The 19,665-nt window shown below is 44.0% G+C and overlaps 1 protein-coding gene across 2 annotated transcripts in view; it reads left to right on the forward strand.

Moving 5' to 3' along the window:
- Nucleotides 1-17,936, forward strand: part of LOC147624875 (putative protein S-acyltransferase 14) — a 31,519-nt gene extending 13,583 nt beyond the window's left edge. Inside the window, exons 1-7 of one of the 2 annotated variants that reach the window (XM_086818114.1) lie at nucleotides 4,404-4,515; nucleotides 4,671-4,926; nucleotides 6,615-6,706; nucleotides 16,232-16,358; nucleotides 16,455-16,540; nucleotides 16,771-16,839; nucleotides 16,919-17,936. In XM_086818114.1, the coding sequence (XP_086674240.1) occupies nucleotides 4,468-4,515; nucleotides 4,671-4,926; nucleotides 6,615-6,706; nucleotides 16,232-16,358; nucleotides 16,455-16,540; nucleotides 16,771-16,839; nucleotides 16,919-17,044 (804 nt within the window). In that variant the 5' untranslated portion in view covers nucleotides 4,404-4,467 and the 3' untranslated portion in view covers nucleotides 17,045-17,936. Of the gene's footprint in view, nucleotides 1-4,403; nucleotides 4,516-4,670; nucleotides 4,927-6,614; nucleotides 6,707-16,231; nucleotides 16,359-16,454; nucleotides 16,541-16,770; nucleotides 16,840-16,918 lie in introns of those variants that run through there. The other variant, XM_086818113.1, reaches the window with a different exon arrangement.
- Nucleotides 17,937-19,665: the final 1,729 nt, after the last annotated feature.

Consider the following 19,665-nt stretch of genomic DNA (forward strand, 5'->3'; position numbering starts at 1 on the left):
CACATTCTCCGACCTTTCTTTTGTACTGAAGGAAGTGCCTGATCTTGACCATTGAGAGACACCTCGATCTTCTTACCCTGTGAAATGAAGACGGACTCTTCTTCCAAGAGACGGGAGTTGAGGTCATCAAAATCCAAGTTGCTTTCTGTGACCTTGCATTGCAAAGCCCGAGAAACCATGTCATACTCCGGAGGAAGCTTTGTGAGGATAAGTGCACCCAACTAAGTAGAGGACAAGGTAGCACCCATTGCCAGTAAACTGGCCATGGATAACCTTGGCCTTCATAAGGAACGACTACATCGAACTACAAGCAGAAAATACTAGACTGTGGAGTTGCCGTTGTTGCAGAGTAACCGCCCTCATCGAGGAATCTCAAGCATAGAGATCCTCCAACTTGGACCAAACTTGATGTGCACTGGCAAGAGTTTGCATGGCCGGTTAGACCTCCTTCGTAATGGTCCGCACAATCACTGAGTGCGCCTTCGAATCACGATCCTCCTAGTCTTGCAATTCTGCAAGGAATTCATCCTCTTGAACTTGGGTCCAACGCCTCGAGTTTTGAGGACGCTTGGGCTTCTTCTCACTGCCCTGAACAATCTCCCAAAGACCCTTATGAATGAACCAACCTGCATATTTGGCTTCCAATGAGCATAGTTGGTTCCATCCAACTTGTCCCCCTTGTTCGTATAGGGAGGAGCCATATCCAAAGCAACAAAGTATGCTGCAAAAACCACAAATCTCAGCACTCCAAGACTTCTCTCAAGCACTTTCCAACAGGGTGAAGCACGAGGACCAATCAGCATCCTCTTAAATCTGAGAGAGAAAGGGGCTGGACAGCAGCAAAAACGCTCCGGAAAGCATCCACTAGAAGGGGAGGGAAGCCGGGGAAGAAGAAGACCGTCGGAGCTGCTTGTCAAGATGCACCACACGCAAAAGAACCTCCCTTCACTGCTGTCCCTGCTGTAAAACAGCCCACACTCTTTGCACATGATGCAGTCACATGAGAGTATCCCTCATGATGCAGTCACATGAGAGTATCCCTCATGAATGAGCTTGCAGCACTCAAAGCTAATGTGGAGGAAGATGTGGCTGTAGTTGTGCTTATCAAGTAGAACCCTATGGTATCCTCATCACTACACTCAAAAATCTCTTGACACTCATCCTGGAAGGAGTCATAAACTCCTTCAAGGAAGAAAAGAAGTTCAAAGCCAGAGCAATAGGAGGGGACCACTCCTACACAAAGAAGCAGAACTTCAAAAAGTTCACAATCTGTGGCAGGACCAACCACACCAATAAAGACTGTTTTTCAAAGAAACCTTGCAAGTATTGTGGTAAGACAAATCACCATGAAAATAATTGTTATCACGAAGCACAAGCAAATGTCACTTGGGAGGAAGAAGATTGTAAAGGAGGAGCAAACTTTGCAGTGCACGAAGCAGAGTGAGCTTTCTAAAAGCCCTCAACAACAAAGAAGAAGTTGGCTCGACAAAGTACCTCTTCATCCAGGACTGCACCGGTCATAACATTCCAGTGCAACTAAGTCATAGGCTTAGATTAATTCAAGGAAGTATGTACTAGGATAATGCTTGAGGGTGTTGAAAGCAAGCCTTAAATTCCAGTACAAATGTTGCTGGCATGTAAACAGCCTCTTAGTAAGTGTTTGTGTGTTTGTGTGTGAAACACCTCTTAGGGGCACATAATATCGAGATATTTTATGTGGTTTGACCTAAGCAATGATGGCGATAGTAGTGCCATGTGTCAACTCCATGTGAGTGTGACTCAGTCAAAGGATAAGCCCCATGGGCTATAAAAATGTACTCACTCCTTGTACTTTGAAATCACATTGTACTCTCTTCATGGCTGCTCCACTGTTTCAGCCACCATAGCTGAACCCTAACCCTAACCCTAAAACACCAACAACAGCCATGGTGAGTGTGTGAGAGAGAGAGAGAGAGAGAGAGAGAGAGAGAGAGAGAGAGAGTGCACAACTCAAATGATACTCCATGTTAATAGAACCACCAAGTACATGCTTTTATCTTTTGACCAAAACCTAATAAGGGTTGTTCATACCCAAAGAGGGTGTTCACACCAACTAACTCCGAAATACCCAACACTCATGAGCAGGGCCCTCCTGTTATACTCACAATTTAGGCCCTCCCATGCTTTTGTTTGTTTTTTTCCCTTTTAAAAAACTAGTGTGCTTTTACTTTGTTGATTACGTTTAGCGGAAGAAAACATATGCTTTTTCACACCAAAAAAACATTTGAGCTTTTTCTGGGAAAAAAACAGCTTGCTTGTTGCACAAATGTGTTGCTGCTCTCTTGCGCATGTCTGCTGCTGCTCCGCACCATGGATTAGCACCGAGCTTGGCATGCTATAGGCGGCTGCCAGCCTGTGCACCGATTTCCACTGGCCTATATGCTGGCTTGTTGGCATGGCTAGGCTACGCCCTTAGCCGGCGGGCTGCCTAGGGTAGCCAAGCTGCTCTAAGCCTAGCCTCCTACGCCTTCAGCCAACACCCCCGCCTTAGCAAGCCATCTCTTGGGTACTCGATCAAGCCCAAACATGCATAAAAACCAATGCTGCTTTCTATCTCTTTCTCACAACATCACACAAACTTTGATGCCAACAAATCCTTGTAAGCACAAACTTCAACATAGCAATTCATTTTAGGAAAAGAGAAGCGATGAGAGAAATACCTAGAATCTTGACATCTATGCCTAGACATGCGTACCTTTGTCAGCCTTTGTGTTAAGGTTGCTCTGATCCCAACTGTGAAGTCCTGCCTAAGAAATGTCTTAATCATAGCTGAAAACATGGTTAGTACTAAACCAAATCATGAGGTAGTAGGCTAGCTCACCTCCCAACCACGTTCGGTATCTACCGATCTCCCCCCTAGGGCTCTTGCTCAATCCAATAGGCCTATGTCTAGCTCCGGCCTCCCATACCGCCGGGGTCGCCGGGCACGTATTTTGATCTGCACACCCACTTCAACATAGCAATTCATTTTAGGAAAAGAGAAGCGACGAGAGAAATACCTAGCATCTCGACATCTATGCCTAGACATGCATACCTTCGTTAGCGTTTGTGTTAAGGTTGCTCCAATCCCAATTGTGAAGTCCTTCCTAAGAAATGTCTTAATCATAGCTGAAAACACGGTTAGTACTAAACCAAATCATGAGGTAGTAGGCTAGCTCACCTCCCAACCACGTTCGGTATCTACCGATCTCCCCCTTAGGGCTCCTGCTCAATCCAATAGGCCTATGTCTAGCTCCGGCCTCCCATACCGCCAGGGTTGCCGGGCACCTATTTTGATCCGCACACCCACGTGGATGCTGTCCGCCCTGCTGCTACTAGCCATCCTAGGCAGCTGTCTCTGATAGAGGCCGCATGTCCATGTGCACCGGTGGACCACAAGCTGGCGGAGGTGTGTCACACCATGTGTTTGGACTTCATAAAAGCCTCCACGAGGCAGCTGATTTTAAAATTTTAGTGGAGGCTCTGAACACAAAAATTCTGCTGGTTTTTCTTGCTGATTTCTAACAACCTCTTTTGGACCCACTGGCTTCTTGAGCTCCAGGTTTTCTATGAGGGGACATCGATTGATCACTGTCAGCCAGACGTACCCCTTGAATTTGGTTTTTGTGCCAGCTCTTAGCACGGCTCACTCGGTAGTAGACACATTATTGGGACAGTACATGGCAGGTTTGATGATCTAGTTGTACAGAGACCTTTAAGGTTTATTTGGTAGGTTATAATCCAAGACAGCCCATTATAGTCGGAGGCCCTTCAGTGTATTTGTGGAGATCTTTATATTTGAGACAAGTCTTGGTAGTTTGGAACCTTCATCTTTTAAACTAGTGTTTTAGCAATGATTTCTTGTTTTGAACACCCTTTCCTTAATGAATGGGTGTTGGTTGTATGCTATTTTGCACTTAATAAAAATTTGCCAAAAGAAACCATCGTTGTTAAGCTGAGGAAAGAAGGCTACATGTGATTCATTTGCTTTTAGTTCTAGCCTTCAGTATGGCTGAATCTGCCTTTCTCCTTGAAAGAAGTGGTAAAAATTCAGGTGGGTTTATCAATGGGCAAATGTGTGCCTCTAGTATCTACTCTTGTGTGAAGGATGTTATAGCAGGTAACTATGTATGCTGATGGTCTGAAGCTTTTGTGAGCAGACTTTCCTGAAGTTTTCATTTTTGCTTAGGTTGAGAAATAACCTAAACTTTCATGTGGACGTGAAATTCCTAATGTGACAAGGTGATCTATGCTGCTTCTTTTTGTTTAAAGCAATGCAATTGTCTGATCAGCTACCTTTTTTTGAGTGTGGTGTGTTAGAACGATGAGTTGATTCCTTCTTACTGTTGTTTAAGCTGAATTAAAAAATTGCTACATTTGATTGGCTTTGTTCCTTTGTGATAGCCTTCATCATGGATCAGTATGCCTTTCATGTGATAGAAATTCAGTATGATGTTCTATCTAGGAAGATTTGGCTTTAAGGAGATGCAAGTTAAGGTGGGGAAACTTTGTATCAGGCTTTATTAATCTACATTCAGTTGTCTGCCCTTCTGCTTCAGTTGGATTCTTGTGAGATGTATCATTGCTCAATTTTAGGGAAGTTTTTAGACATTTGTGAATGCCTTTTAAACCTTGTATTGCTGTGGTTGTAGCTGTTCATGCTGCTGTGGTGCTACTTTTCTGTGGTGGTGACTGATCCTGGGAGTGTTCCTCAAGCATGGAGGCCATCTACGATGGATGAAGACCTGGAAGCTGAGACTGTTCCACTAGCATCAACTGTTGTGCAACCTGGAGGTGGAATCAATCTACCTGCATTAGTGGTCCACAACATGCCTCACAGCCCAAAAGTGCGCCTTTGCAAGAAATGCAGCCACTATAAGCCTTCACGCTGCCATCACTGCTCAGTCTGTATGTCTTACTCATCAGATCCGTTTGACTGATTTTAGCTGCAAGTTTTTGTCATCTTTAGTTTGATTAACTGTTTTCCTGACTGTAGACTTTTTCTTTGTCAAGAACAATGGAGTCTTTTAGGCCAAATCTGTAGACCCTGCATAGATCTGTTGACTCAACGACGAGCTGCAATGTGATTGATTTTTTTTTGGGTACTCCGTAACTTTGGAGGCATGCTTGATTTGATTATTTGGCCAAGCTTTTCAATACTCAACTGATACTTAATAGCAGCTGAATGCTTACAATGGTGCAAGCTCTTCCACTTATTAGTTGCACTCGAAATGGTTTTATACCAAACAGAAGCTTAGCTACCAAACTCCTCAAATCAGTCAGAGGAGAAAAATCTGGGAGAGAAGGGGAAAAAGATATAGACATGATAGATGCTCAAACTTCATCCTTGGCCCAAATATCAAAGCAGTTAAGCCCATGATGTGACTCTGCACCTGAAATGGTTTGGTTTGCAAAATCAATTGAAGCCTAGCGAGCCAAATTCCTAAAAACTAGTCAAAGGGAAAAACAAGAAGAGGGAGGGGGGGTGGGGCTACAGTGACATGGGATCATGAACCATAATGGCTAATACTGCAAGTATGAAATCGTTAATCTTGAAGCTCAAACTTCATTTTGCTAAGGTCGAGTTTCATCTTGATATAGTCCTGAATTCCACTGCTTATCTTGCTCCGTGGTGACATGGATTTTTACTGGAGACTGATAGGGTTCCACTCTCCATCTACTTTTGGGCCTCCCAAAAGAGTACCATTACCTTTCGCCTGTGATTAGAAATCATTCTGGGTAGGTACTGGATTGCCTAGGACCACTGTATTGGTTTTGGGGTGCAATAGGTATCCCCTAACTGTGGTTGGTTGTCCCCAATCTATGTTGCTTGCTCAGCTGATTTCAATACCCTGCTTGGACTATACCAGGGGAGACCTAGACTGTGCTTTGCTGGCAGCAGATGGACATTTGTTCCAAAAGGAGAAATGCTTCGTTGCAGACCCTGGAGACCCCAGAAACCACTGCCTCATCCCTCTTCCTTTCCTTCTCTTTGCATCCCTTCCAACTGCTACTATCCCATCCTCCTGAGCATGGAATGTGTGGCCAGATGTATGGGGCTGCTTTGATGAAGCTGCATAGGGGGAGCACACACGGAGGATTGGCAGACAGGATGATGGGTGGGTGCCACGTGTAGTCCTCCAGTGTAACAGGCCTTTGTAAGGGCTGTGGCACGGGTACTTAGCTTATCTTCAAGAAAACAACTTCTTCATGCATCTGGTAACACATTGTGTAGTCCTAGAGGTGAGTTTTGGATTCCAGAGTTTTGTAGGTTGATACAATGGGTGGTATGAGATGCCCACGGTGGTGGTTTGAGTGCAAGATGGCCTTGAGATCTAAACACCTCATACTATGGTGTTGCGCCCATCTAGCTCTCCCAAGCTCAGGGGTTTGGTTAATCGCGGGTTTACAATGCTTGGATGTAACACTTGTTTTCATGGCTTATTTTTAAAGCAGATACATAATTATTATATAATCTGGCAAGGCTGGTTGCTTTCAAGTGTATGCTTTTGACTGGAGTACAATAGAGGAGCTTCTATGATTGATAGCCCTTGCAATGAAAGTAAATAAACTATAAAATGCTTGCGTTTTGTCAGGTGGCCGTTGCATATTGAAGATGGATCACCATTGTGTTTGGGTGGTGAATTGTGTTGGTGCTCGCAATTACAAGTTTTTCCTCTTATTCTTGGTGAGGATTTTGTTAAAAGCTAATCTGGTTACTAGTTGGATTCTTTGTTTCTACTTGAGTTGAATTCTGTTATAAGGAATTCTGCATTTAAAAGATGGAGTGTTTTTAATAATCTGCATTGACGTGCTAATGAATTTTAAGTTTTCAATTACACGGGCATTTGTTGGTAGCTTTTACTCATTCTCCCTCACATTCTCGAACACTCTGTGCTTCTCTTCTGCTTCATCACACGTTCCTCACATTCTCCAACACTCTGTGCTTCTCTTCTACTTCATCACATGTTCTTCACAGAGCTCAGCCATCTGTCGACTATCACCACATCGCCCCTTAGGTAAGATCTATTCCCTTTGTTTCTTTGCATTCAAAAACCTAGCACCTGGGAAATGCCTGCTGGAAGCCATATATACTTGGGCAGTGCTACTCTTTGTGATGCCACAAATGATCCTGCACACATGAAAGACCCTTTGTGCACTTGTGAGCCACCCATGACTATGGTCAACCTGGAGCTTGTGTGTGTGTGTGATGGTGGTAGCTGCCAAACAAAACGCATACGAAGTTATTTTTATCCTTTTTGAACCACTTCTTCATATTCTCAAGCTATGTTGCTTACAAGCCGCTTTATACTAGTAGTAGTATTTCATGAGTCCTAGTGGTTTTACTTATTAATAGGATCACCCAGCCTTGTAATTAAAAAATTTCTGATTTTTTGATGTCTTTCTTTATAACTTGTTATTGAACCAAAGATGGTGTTAAGTTCTTTGTTTCTACTGCTGACATCAAACCTACCCTTTAAGGGCTTGGTAGTTCCACAAAATTCACAAAGTGAGATCCTTGCACTTGTTGGTAATTGTTTAAGCCTTGCTGTTATTATAAAAACTTAGCTGTGAGAAATTTTTCGGCTTTGGAAGATTACACTCTTTCTGTGGCAGTAAGCCCACCGGAGCCTTGTGGTTGGCACTTGGTTGGCCATAGGAGGTAGATCAGGAGCCTGTTCGAGGTGTGGCCATCTACAGAAGTCCCCATGTCATTGCCTTTGGGATTGCCCGAAGGTTCAGCAGGTTTGTTAGAGGTTTCTCCGCATCTTCACTATGGATTAGGCTCCCTTCCGCATGGTTTCTCGTGCCACGGAGGCTGAGGCAGCCGTGGCATACGAGGAGGATGGTGGGGGACTGGCGCTATAGGTTGCTCATCATCGGATCTCGATAGTTCCAGTTCCGATTCCCTCTTCTGATCACTGGACTCCAGGCTCCTGCCATAGATGGGAGATTTGTAGTAGTATTGTTGCATGGCACATCTGGCGAGCTCATTGTAGCGAGGCCATTGAGAACACCCCCACCCTACTAGCGGAGTCCATCCGGAGCATATGGCTCGATATCATTCACACCCTCTGTGGACACTGGGGGAAGCTTCATTGTGGCTCTAATCGCATGTGGAAGCGCCACAAGGCCTTCATTTTGTGGAAGGGGCACTCTTGTAGAAATTGAGTCTCTATCTGACTTATTGCACATATCTCAGTCTACTACAACTTGTGAAGAATTTCTTCACTACTATTTCCCACATGCTGCAGGCCAGAGTGGGGGAAGAAAGAGCCTCTTCTTTGTAAATTCATCTACAGAAATTTGGTAAGCTTTTTGCTGAAAGTTATCAATGTTTCCGTTTTCTACAAGTTGTCTTTCCATGTTGAAGGTTGGATTATTTGATCTACAAGATTTTGTGTGCTCATTTGAATCCTTGTCCCTCAAGACATGGGTGGTGAGTTTTGGATCTGTTGAGCCCTGGTTTGACTAATTCACGCGTGATCATCTCGGGATGGGATCCCATGGTGTTCTCATGATGACGTAAGGCCATATGGTGCAGGTCATGAACTTTGTTTGAAGTTGTATTTATTTTGCATCTGGAAGAAGTGCAGTTGCACGGACCTGGGCTACCCACTATTGTACTTGAATCTTTTCCCATTGTGCTAATATCATTTTTTTTTTGTTTTTGTTTTTTTTTGGGGTGGGGGGGGGGGGGGGGGGGGGGGGGGGGCATCCCATCTTTTTTGGTCCCCAACGTGGTGTCAAGTGTGTATGTGATGCAAGCATGATGCCAGATGCCTATGATAAATTATGCCGTGCCTATGTTATGATTTCAGTTATGCATATAATTTTGGTTTAATCAAGTGGTGATCAAGTGAAAATCTTTGTGTATTATGCTTCCACCTGTGACATTGGTATTAGAGCTGTGTTCCCTCACTCTGCTTAGAGAAGGGCAGTTCTTGGAGCATGAAGAGGCTTGTTCCTTGATGGGTGGTCATCATGAGAGCTCATTCTCATGAAGTTCCCGTGGAACTGTGGAGAGATTGAAGCAAGAGGTGGCCCATTTGAGATCCGTCCTAGCCTTCCTCGAGTTTCAGCAAACATTGGAGAGCCTGAAGAAAGGAAGGATAACCCTCCCCAGGAGGCCTCTTCTCATGCTCACTCACCATCGTTCTAGAGAAGTTATGGCCAGACAAGAGAGAGATTGCCATCTGGTGGCCATCATGAGGACTCTCATCCTAAGAGGCTGAGGACATTCAAGGCAGGAGACGAAGACATCAAATTTGACTGCTACAGTGGTAAGATAGATGTTAATAAGGCTCTTGCATTTATTAGACGATTTGAGATTGCTGTTGTGAATGGACGTTTTACAAAGGAGTCACAACTTCGTCATGTGGGTATGTATTTGAAAGATACTACCAGCAATTGGTGGTTGTCCAAGTTACTCAATGGCTCAGCTCCCAAAACCTGGGCATCCTTCAAAATCCAGTTCTATGAGCAATTCCTTCCTCTTGACTTTGAAAAGGATTGGCTATCCCAATCGGAGCATGAGAATGTTTCGGTGTACGTGGACAAGTTTTGGGTAGTATTGCTTAAGGTGTCTCCATTTATGCAAAGTTGGGTCCAGAAAAGGAAGCTGGGGGGTAAGAACAATTCTCCTCACTTATCCTTACAACAGATAAAGGAGTATAAAGAGCAAGTTAAGTGTTCTCACTGTGGTAATTAAGGTCATATGAAGAACAATTGTCCTCAGCTTAAAGGAGAAGTTGATGCAGAAGCACCTAAACCTAATGCAAATGCTGTCCCAGATGTGTGGCAATACTTCATAGAACCCGCAAAGTAGAATGTTACTCAAAGCTTGGGGTAAAGCTCAAAACTCATGATGCCTTGTTTCTCTTTGATGATACCTCTATAGACCACTTCATATCCATTGAAGCATTGGGGATACATCCAAAGCAGACGGGTTTGGGCATGCATACAGATTCGTCTTTCCAAGGGTTGAATAATCCTTGTGATAAGGAAACTTCACATTCAATTTGGCAATTATGTGGATCTTCAGACTTTATGATTGGTCCTATGACCAATTGTGATGTTTTACTTGGTATGCCCTGCAGGGCACTTGAACCCTAACATAGACTATGTAGGGAGCCTTAGAAAGAGGCCTAGACAAGAAGGTAAGTACCCTAAATCTCAAACATGTACTATGGTCTCTTCAAAGTGACCAAGAAGATCATTGATGTGGCATTTAGACTTGCATTGCTTGATCACTAGAAGATTCATAATGCTTTTCGTGTGAGCTTGTTGAAGCCATATGTGGGAATCTTTCAACTGAACAAATCTTGGAAGATCCACCAGAAGTGGGTGAACTTGAGGAGGTGCTCCAACCAGAACAGATAGTATTTCACAAGGAGCGGAAGGCTCATGGAGGCAAATTACTCGCCAACACCTTTTCAAATTCAAGAACTACCATGCTCTGGATTCTAAAAAGAAGAACGAGGATTATTTCAAGCATTATCCCGATCTCTTGAAACACTACCTCGAAGCTTTCAATTGCAAACAACTGATTAGAAGCCAGGTGATGTCACAAACTCCTAAACCCTCGGAATGATTCATTTAAGTCCATTGCATGATCATGGCCATGGGTGAAATGCCACTTGACATGTGTCCATGACAAGCTAGGTGTCTTGTTGACATGTGTACGGATGGATCCTCAGGAACCCGACGAAATGATAGGATATGTATTCAAGTACAATGTTATGTACCTAACACTAACCCTTGGGGTCAGGGACTAATCCAGCAAGGTTATGGGAGCCTTGGATTTGGAAAACCTGTTAGAAGTCATCTCCTATCTAGATTTATACACCAGGGCCTTTGTTGTGGGTGTGCCCGCCCTTATGAGGTGTTTTATCATTTTTCCTCACTCCCCGTATTTTTCCCTTATGTTTTCCCATTTTTTCTGAGGCTTGGGAGGGCTGCCAGAGGGTGCCAAGAGCAGTACAGTGCTGGCCGACTGGGTGTTTATCAGTCGTGGGCACTCTTGCTGCTGGCCGACTGTTTTTCATCAGTCGTGGGCACCAGTGTACTGGCCGACTGCATTTATGCAGTCGTGGGGCCTCTTTCTTCAGTCGTGGGCACTTTAGTGCTGGCCGACTGCCCTCTAGGGAGGTATATATAGGACCCCAGCCCCCATACGTCATTTGTATCATATCTCGGGATCTTCTTGTGTATATAGAGCAGAGTTACACGCCTACATCTGTCTCTCTCTTGTGCGCTGTTTTTCTGCCTGCGTTTTTGCTTTTGCTCTTGTGTTCCCAGATTTGGTCATCATCTCCGCTGCATATTCTGACATGGTATCAGAGCCCTAGGCTCTAGATAGGTCTTGGGATTTGTGTGAGCAAGAGGGGGATTGTTTGTGGCTGATTGGTGGACTGTTTTGGGCTGATCGGGAAGAGGAGAAGCAAGAGGAAGGCGGGCTGATTTGCTGGACAGCCACTTGCAGGTTTTTAGTTCTTCTTTGTTCCCACCCACCCACCCTTTTTAGAGTACATCCCCGCTATGGGAGATCTGTTTGAGATGGCCGAGAGACATGTGAAGATCCCGACACTCCCCACGTTTCCGGTGGACGGTCAGTTGGACAGGAGCAACTACGGCATATGGAAGGTGATGATGGAATCCGTTCTGGAGTCCTACGACCTCGCCGATTTCGCCGTTGTTGGTGTTCCACGCCCGGAAGTAGAGGAAGGGGAGTTACCGTCAATCCGGAAGGACCGGGAGGCCCAGACACAGATGTGGGATCGTGTCAACGCCAGGGTCCGTTTGTTTATTTTCCTCAACTGCACACCACAGGTAATCAATCATGTAAAGCACATGACGCTGGCCAGAGGTATATGGCAGCATTTGGCCTTACTTTACAACAGGGTATCGCCCATGAAGAGGATTTCCTTGGAAGTACAGATGCGGGTTATGAGCCTTGCAAAGTCGTCGACGATGCGGGAGCATATTAACAAGCTGCAGGCTCTTCAGCAGGAGGTTCTTCAGGCTGGGAAGGAGATATCGTCAGAGGACATGGCCATCACGTTGCTGTCACATTTGCCCTCTTTGTACTCAGCATTTTACTCGTCGTTGATTACCAGTGGCAGGCTTAGCACCATCACGTGGGAGGAGCTTGTGCCCATGGTCTTGGACCAGGAAGAACGATTCACGAACCCTCCTCAGGGTGGAGGTTTGGAGGCCTTAACTGGTCAACGGTGGAAAGGCCGTAACTCGGGCAAAGGGAAGGCTTCATCGGAGAAGTCTTCTGAGAAGAAGTCCGACGCTGACCGCGAGGAACTGAAGGCAGAGAGGACCTGTAATGATTGTGGCGAGAAAGGCCACTACTGGAGGCAGTGTCCCAAGCGGAAGACCGAGAAGGGTGAAGACTCCTCAGCAATCATGAAGACTCCGGCTTTTGTGCACCTGGAGGTGATGGACATTGATGCTTCATTTTCTTCAGGCATGGAGGAGATTGGAGGACTCTCCGCAATGGATACTCGGGAGTGGATTCTCGATAGTGGTGCTTCCAGGCACATGACTCCTTCCCGTTCCGGTTTACAGGATCTCTGCAGGCTTTGTGGTCATATTCTTACTGGTGATACGTCCACTATCCCAGTTCACAGTGAGGGCAGGATGGAGATAGTTCCCGATGGCAGAGGGGGGAAGCATTCCTCCCAGGTGTTGTATGTTCCGGCACTTGGTTTTCATCTGTTGTCAGTGCATCAGGTTTGCAAGACTGGCGTACGGGTGGAGTTTGATGAGCATTTTGTTGCTCTCCGGGACAAAGCAACAGGCCAAGTGGTTTGGGAAGGTGGAGTGGAGAATGGAGTTTACAGGCTTTCAGCACTCTCTCTCCCAGGTCCTCAGGATTGTGATGAGTGGCAGTCTGGTAATGGCTACTCAAGTGTGGATACGCTGCAAGAGCGGGCTTTCCTAGACCATGTGGTGGATAGCTTGCCAGTAGAGGGCAGCAGTTGGCAGGAACTTTCCAGTACTGATGTTGGTAGTTCTTGTGTTCGTGAGTCAGAGGAAGCTGAACAGGTCACTTATGCTCTGATGTCTCGTAGTGTTCGGGACATAGAACTTCCAGTAGTTGAGGATGTTCTTTCCACGGGGACCTTTCGGAAAGCCAGGCAGGTGGCAGGTGCTTACTTGCAGAAGGAGGTGGTTTCTCCAGGCTTTGTGGTTCCGGATTCAGAGGGGGTGGTTGACAGGTTTCATCAGGTTTCCAGGACTTGTATGTGCACCGTAAGAGGTGTTGATCCTAGTGAGCAGTGTGATGTCTCTGTGACTCAGAAGCTGTATGGTTCATTGATCTGGTTGATGGACACCGGATTGGACGGGAGCTTCCTGATGAGGCAGTTGAGCTCGTGGTTGCAGATGTCTCTTTGGGAGGCAGGATTGCGTTTCCTGTGGTTTCTGCGGCATGCGAAGGATCAGGGACTCTTGTACACAAGAGAGGGGTTGTTGGATGGAGTCCGACTCCACGTCTGGAGTGACTCAGTTTGGGGAGGAGATTCGGACACGAGGGGATCTACTTATGGCCCAGGAGCAGTTTTACGGAGCAGGAGGAGGTTACATTGCAGGTTTGGGCTTCCATTGGAGGAACCCATGGTCATCCAGAGGCACTTTGTTCGTGAACAGATCGTTGCTGATGACATCTTGCTAGAGTTCTGTTCGACGGAGGACAGTACGGTGGACCTCTTCACGAAGTCGCTCTCTCAGGACTTGCTCAGGCGGCACCCCAGCTCCCAGTGGTTGGTTTCACAGCCAGGAGCTGAGAGGGGGTGTTAGAAGTCATCTCCTGTCTAGATTTATACACCAGGGCCTTTGTTGTGGGTGTGCCCGCCCTTATGAGGTGTTTTATCATTTTTCCTCACTCCCCGTATTTTTCCCTTATTTTTTCCCATTTTTTCTGAGGCTTGGGAGGGCTGCCAAAGGGTGCCAAGAGCAGTACAGTGCTGGCTGACTGGGTGTTTATCAGTCGTGGGCACTCTTGCTGCTGGCCGACTGTTTTTCATCAGTCGTGGGCACCAGTTTGCTGGCCGACTGCATTTATGCAGTCGTGGGACCTCTTTCTTCAGTCGTGGGCACTTTAGTGCTGGCCGACTGCCCTCTAGGGAGGTATATATAGGACCCCAGCCCCCATACCTCATTTGTATCATATCTCGGGATCTTCTTGTGTATATAGAGCAGAGTTACACGCCTACATCTGTCTCTCTCTTGTGCTGTTTTTCTGCCTGCGTTTTTGCTTTTGCTCTTGTGTTCCCAGATTTGGTCATCATCTCCGCTGCATATTTTGACAAAACCATGCGGGATTGAGGTGGCTAAGATTCAGATTTAATAAATCCAAGGTTATTGGCTTTACATAGTTGGATTGTTATTTATAGCAGCAACAATAAGTACTATATAAGTGAGTCTTGGGTTATCATTGATTCAGTGTGGTCTGGGACCTAGACCAAGTGGATTACTCTTGCCATGGACATGGCAGGTCACAGGCGGTGGTATAGGACACCAGGGTTTATTGGCTTGGATATATTAAATTTAAACATTAGCAACTTCGCAACTTAAGTTCACCTGCTTTTCCTAGTCCCAGGGCTCCCCTTACCCTGTTTTATTAGTCTCTAACCCCAAGGGTCAGTGTTAGGTACTTAACATACAATTAGTGGATAGAACTTCTTCCCTTGGGCCCAAATGATTTCATGTGTGTGTGTGTGTGGGACTTTATTTTAGCTGTGTGAAATTGTTTTGGATGTCTGGACATTGCCTGGATTTAATGGCATGTGATGTCCAAAATGTTAGGGACGCCTTGATGGACTAGTGTAATGCATCCTTGTTTGGGACTAAAAGGTGTTTTATGGGTTATGAGTTAGTCCCATTGTGACCAACCACATCTCAATGAGGCAAGGGAGTCAACTCCTAAAATCTAGGGGTGTTGCTATTTTTGGCATGAATCTAAATGGAAATTGTGTTCGTGTCATTGCCTTCGTAAGCAGAGCAAATGGGGGTTTGCCTCAAAGCACCTTTGACAGAAAGTCTACTAATTAAGATCTGTTTAGAGTTGAAGGTAGTGCAAGATAAGTGATAAGATGGGTTTAGAAACAAGGAAAACAAGGAAAAAGAAACAAAGTGGTGGCCTCACGCTTGTCATTTCAGCCCATGCATGTATCTTCATGTGTTATTTTAGCCCACTCTTTCCATTTCTAGACCTTGGAACCTCAAACTTATAAATTGAAGCCCTCTCCCTTCATTTTGAATTATAGTGTAATCAAGTGGTGATTAAGTGGAAATCTTTGTGTATTACGTCTGCCTGTGACATTAGATTCAAGCCTAGTCATTTGTACATCAATGCATCCCCTCACGCTCCGATATCATCCTAGTCTATGTACAGGCACACCCTCACACTACACATTAAAGTCCCATGTAGCAATCAACAAATCGCTCATGGTTATACTTGAACCTTGGGGTTAGACTGAAGCGTAAACTCCTCCCACTCATATATACACCAAGACACAACCTCGGACTCCATGTTCAAGTCTTGTTTACCAGTTTCCATATAAATCATGTTTGAATATCTTCATAGCCCCTCTCTCAAGGAGCCAAACCTTAAAGGCACAACCTCTCTTGGCTTTGCTATGGCAACTTCTTTAGTTTTGATTAATTTGCCAGAATGACCTTTGTAGTTTTAGCTGGTTTTGCTAGCACGACCTCTCTTGTATTAGAACCAAACCAAAAAACTCTTAGTAGAATTTGTAGTCCTGTTACACTAAACACGTTCCTCTCAGTGGATCAACCCTGGTTGTTAGACCCTTTTATGGAGACAACCGTATCTAGCATCAAGGTAGAATCTCTTGGTCCTCCTACCCCCTCCTCCTGGGGAGAGAGCCATCTAAGAGCTAGGATCAAGTTTCAGGGTCAAAATTGTGACATGCGTCTCTTCAGATGGCGGCCTTATGATATGTCTTATGGCCTATAGGGCCTATTTTTTACTAGATTGTTGCTCTCACATGTATTTGGTCTCATAGATCCTCAATATACTGTATTTATCAGCTAGGCTATTTTCTGGCTCACAATTTCATGATCTAGAATTTCATAGACACATTGTAACATCTTTTGGTCTCATAGACCCTTTTGCATACGTTAATCTCTCTCTCTCTCTCTCTCTCTCTCTCTAAGTATTGCAATCTAAATGCAGCTGTATACATTCTTGGAGACGGCATTGGTTACTTTGGTCTTGCTGCCTCATTTCGTAGCCTTCTTCAGTGACGTAGAGGAAGATTCAGGCTCCCCAGGGAAACTTGCTGCTACTTTTCTTGGATTTGGTTAGTATCTTCTTGTGTATATATTTTGCATTTTTCAATCACTCATTCCATACTAGTGGAAGTGTAATAATGGATGTGTTGCAATGTATTGTGCAGTATTGAACTTAGCGTTCGCACTGAGTGTGCTTGGGTTCTTAATCATGCATGCATCACTGGTGGCAGCAAACACTACAACTATTGAGGTGCATCTTTTTTAATGCTTTAAGAGTGGTTTCTGATGAAGAGACACAACTACATTAATCGTTGTCCATGTATGCGGGTAGGCATGGGTTCGTGTGGCACATGTGATGTCCTGCATTTTTTTTACTTTTTTGGGTGAAAAGGTACAAGGGAGGAGAGGAGTTAGGGAAAGTGGGAAAGGGCTACATGGTGGAGCCTGATTGGATCCTCATTCAACCTCCTTGGCTTACAGGCTTATGAAAAGAAGGCATCTACTACAAAATGGAAGTATGATTTGGGTCGAAGAAAGAACTTTGAACAGGTTTGCAAGTCAAATCTTACTCAATCTTTTGTCGATTAGTTCAAAGGCATCTAAAATAAAAAAGTCCTGCTTGTGTCAGGTTTTTGGAGCACGAAAGTCATTCTGGTTGCTTCCTTTGTATGCCGAGGAAGATATGAGAAGAATACCTGCCTTGCATGGGCTCGATTTCCCTTGCAAGCCAGATATAACAGGGGATGAGTTGTGATTTGGTTTGAGGAGATCCAGCAATGCATTACCTCATCATTACTTATTACAAGACAAAGGCACTGGACTTGTGATTTTGTTGAAGGATATGAGAAGGCCTTACGAATCTGCGTTTGATTTATGTATTTGTGGTTTGTCTTCTGAGGTGCATGGGAGTTCCAAAAAGGTACAGATCTTTATTGATACTGAAGCCTGGAGGTGTATACTGAAGATGCACCATCAGTCTCTCTCAAGATATGGTAAAGACAGCAGGGAATCTGTTTCTGGAAGGCAGTGAAGCGTGTCTATTCTGGCTACACAACAAAAAGCAGAAAGTTTGGCAGATTTTTTAAATCTGAGTGCTAAATTTGTACAAGAAACAAGTAGTTTATTCTGCATCAGGTTCCAGCTTTTGTGTGTGAGACTTCCCTCCTCTGGGTCAGTCCCATACAAAAGAAATTTGTCCTTGTTAGGAAACTGCAGTCCAGCATTCGGGACTCCTTATTGAAATTGCCTTCTATTTCCCAGGAACTTAAAAGACCTCAATTAGAGACTTGACAATCGTAAGAGCTCCTTATATTGTCAAGCTTTGCATTCAAGCTTATCTTGCACTGAGATTGCAGAAATTTGAAAAAGTCCAGGCCCATGCCCCCATCATATTTTTCCCCTCATCTTTTGATGTTTCTTTTCTTGAAAAGGGGGTGCCTGTGCTCTCATTTATCTTTCTACACGCACTACTTCGTTGGAGAATGCACACAAGCCAACAAAGACTTCTACCTCTTTCACATTGCTGGCATGCATAGCAACTCACATGACGCAAATTCGCAAAATTTTGCTATATTTTTTCAACAAATGGGTCCGATAGAAGCTGCTTTCAATTCCCTTCAAATGAGAAACGACTCTAATTTTCTCTCTCTCTCTCTCTCTCTCTCTCTCTCTCTCACAGACACACACAGAGAGACACAAATGCATGCACTCACCATGCACATGCGCGTGCACAGAATATATAATCACTTTATGTCAAAATGGAAATCCATTTTCTTTTAGCTCTCTGTCACAATACATACACTTGTGAACGGGTGGTTTTCTAAAAAGCAGTATCTCAAAAAAAAATAAAAATCCAAACTCTATTGGTTGTAGATGCACTTCTAAAAGGTTGGTTATCTAAAAAGTTCAACAAATTTTGATGCCTTTTTCCTTTGTTTAAAGAAAGGTCCAAGCCAATGGGCTCTAGCCCGAGTCATCATGCCCTTAAAACAGGTCCAATGTTCGGGCCTTAGTATTTAGAATCTCACAACAAAAAAAGGAAGGTGTAAGTAGCACCTTTTTTGTTTACAAATCAATTTGGGGACAAAATGCACACAGATTTATTTCGAATGGCTCTACTATAGACAAACTTAGATCTACAAATCAGAACAACAAAAATAGTATATATCCCAGATACATACTTTCCAGTATCAACAATGAAGGTTGTGGTGGATTTTAGAGTGAAGAAGTAATAGCCTTTGTTGCTAATATTATGTTCATGTATAAGCATTCTTTTAAAAAAAATGTGAGATGCTATCTAAAATGTTTAGTATTCTTACCATGGAATTTGTCGCCTCTATGTAAGGCTTGTCGATTGTTTGGTGATCTCAACCAATATGGGGTAGAAAGATGCCAAGAGAGTCTTGTGGGGATCGTTAAGAAAAAGATCCCTTGATCCTACTCCCTCATAAAAGCATTGCATTTGTATTTTCATGTGGCATATATATAAATCATCAATCAATAATTTCACTCGTGAAAAAATCACATAGATTGTTACAATGGGTTTTAGCTTTATAGGTTTACAAATCAATACTAATTGAATATAATCAAATGGTGGATTGTCTTTCTAAAATATAGGATATATAACAACCTCAACTCACAATACAAGACACCTTCTCTCAATAGAGAAGTCAAATTTGGCCCAACTGTAGTGGTCCAACCCAAAGCCATAAGAAATAATTTTAATGTACTCACTCACCTCTTCACCAATGGTTTTTCATTCAAGATAATACCCTTTATTTCACATCTTCATGTTGTGACCACATAATTTATGTACCCAAAGCTTTAGAGGAAGCATTCATAGATTATTTCCATCAACACCGTCTATTTGGTCATTTAGATTTTAAAGAGAATGTGGGAGAGAGGGAGAACTTGAGTTTCTTGTAAGCAAAATACGCACACACACACACACACGAGAAATCAAGACACAAGAGAGAGATGGATGGATTAATTTTCTTATATCTTTGTCTCTTCTCTACAACCACTAACATAAAGAGAAAAGAAATCGGTCCATAGTGTGAACCCGACTATATGACCTAGGGCTATAACTATGCCATAAATCTAGTACTCTAAAGTGGCTATCACATAACCTATCATCCATTGTTGTGGCATATCAACCATAATCTCATCAGCCATGTTAGTGGCATAATCATAGAAGCTATCACCCAGGCGGGTCATCAATGTCCGCAACACTAGAGCTCGATATCTCAACACTACCCCTCGATTTCAACTCTACACACTGCACTCTAAGTAAGCTCCTAAACTTGTGGAGCTTTTTGTACCAAGTGCCTTTGTGAAGATGTTAGCCGCTTGATCCTTTGTTGATAAATACCAAAT

This window comes from Cibotium barometz, chromosome 24, assembly GCF_041138505.1.
Source record: "Cibotium barometz isolate CiBa-2024 chromosome 24, ASM4113850v1, whole genome shotgun sequence".
Taxonomy (NCBI): Eukaryota; Viridiplantae; Streptophyta; class Polypodiopsida; order Cyatheales; family Cibotiaceae; genus Cibotium; species Cibotium barometz.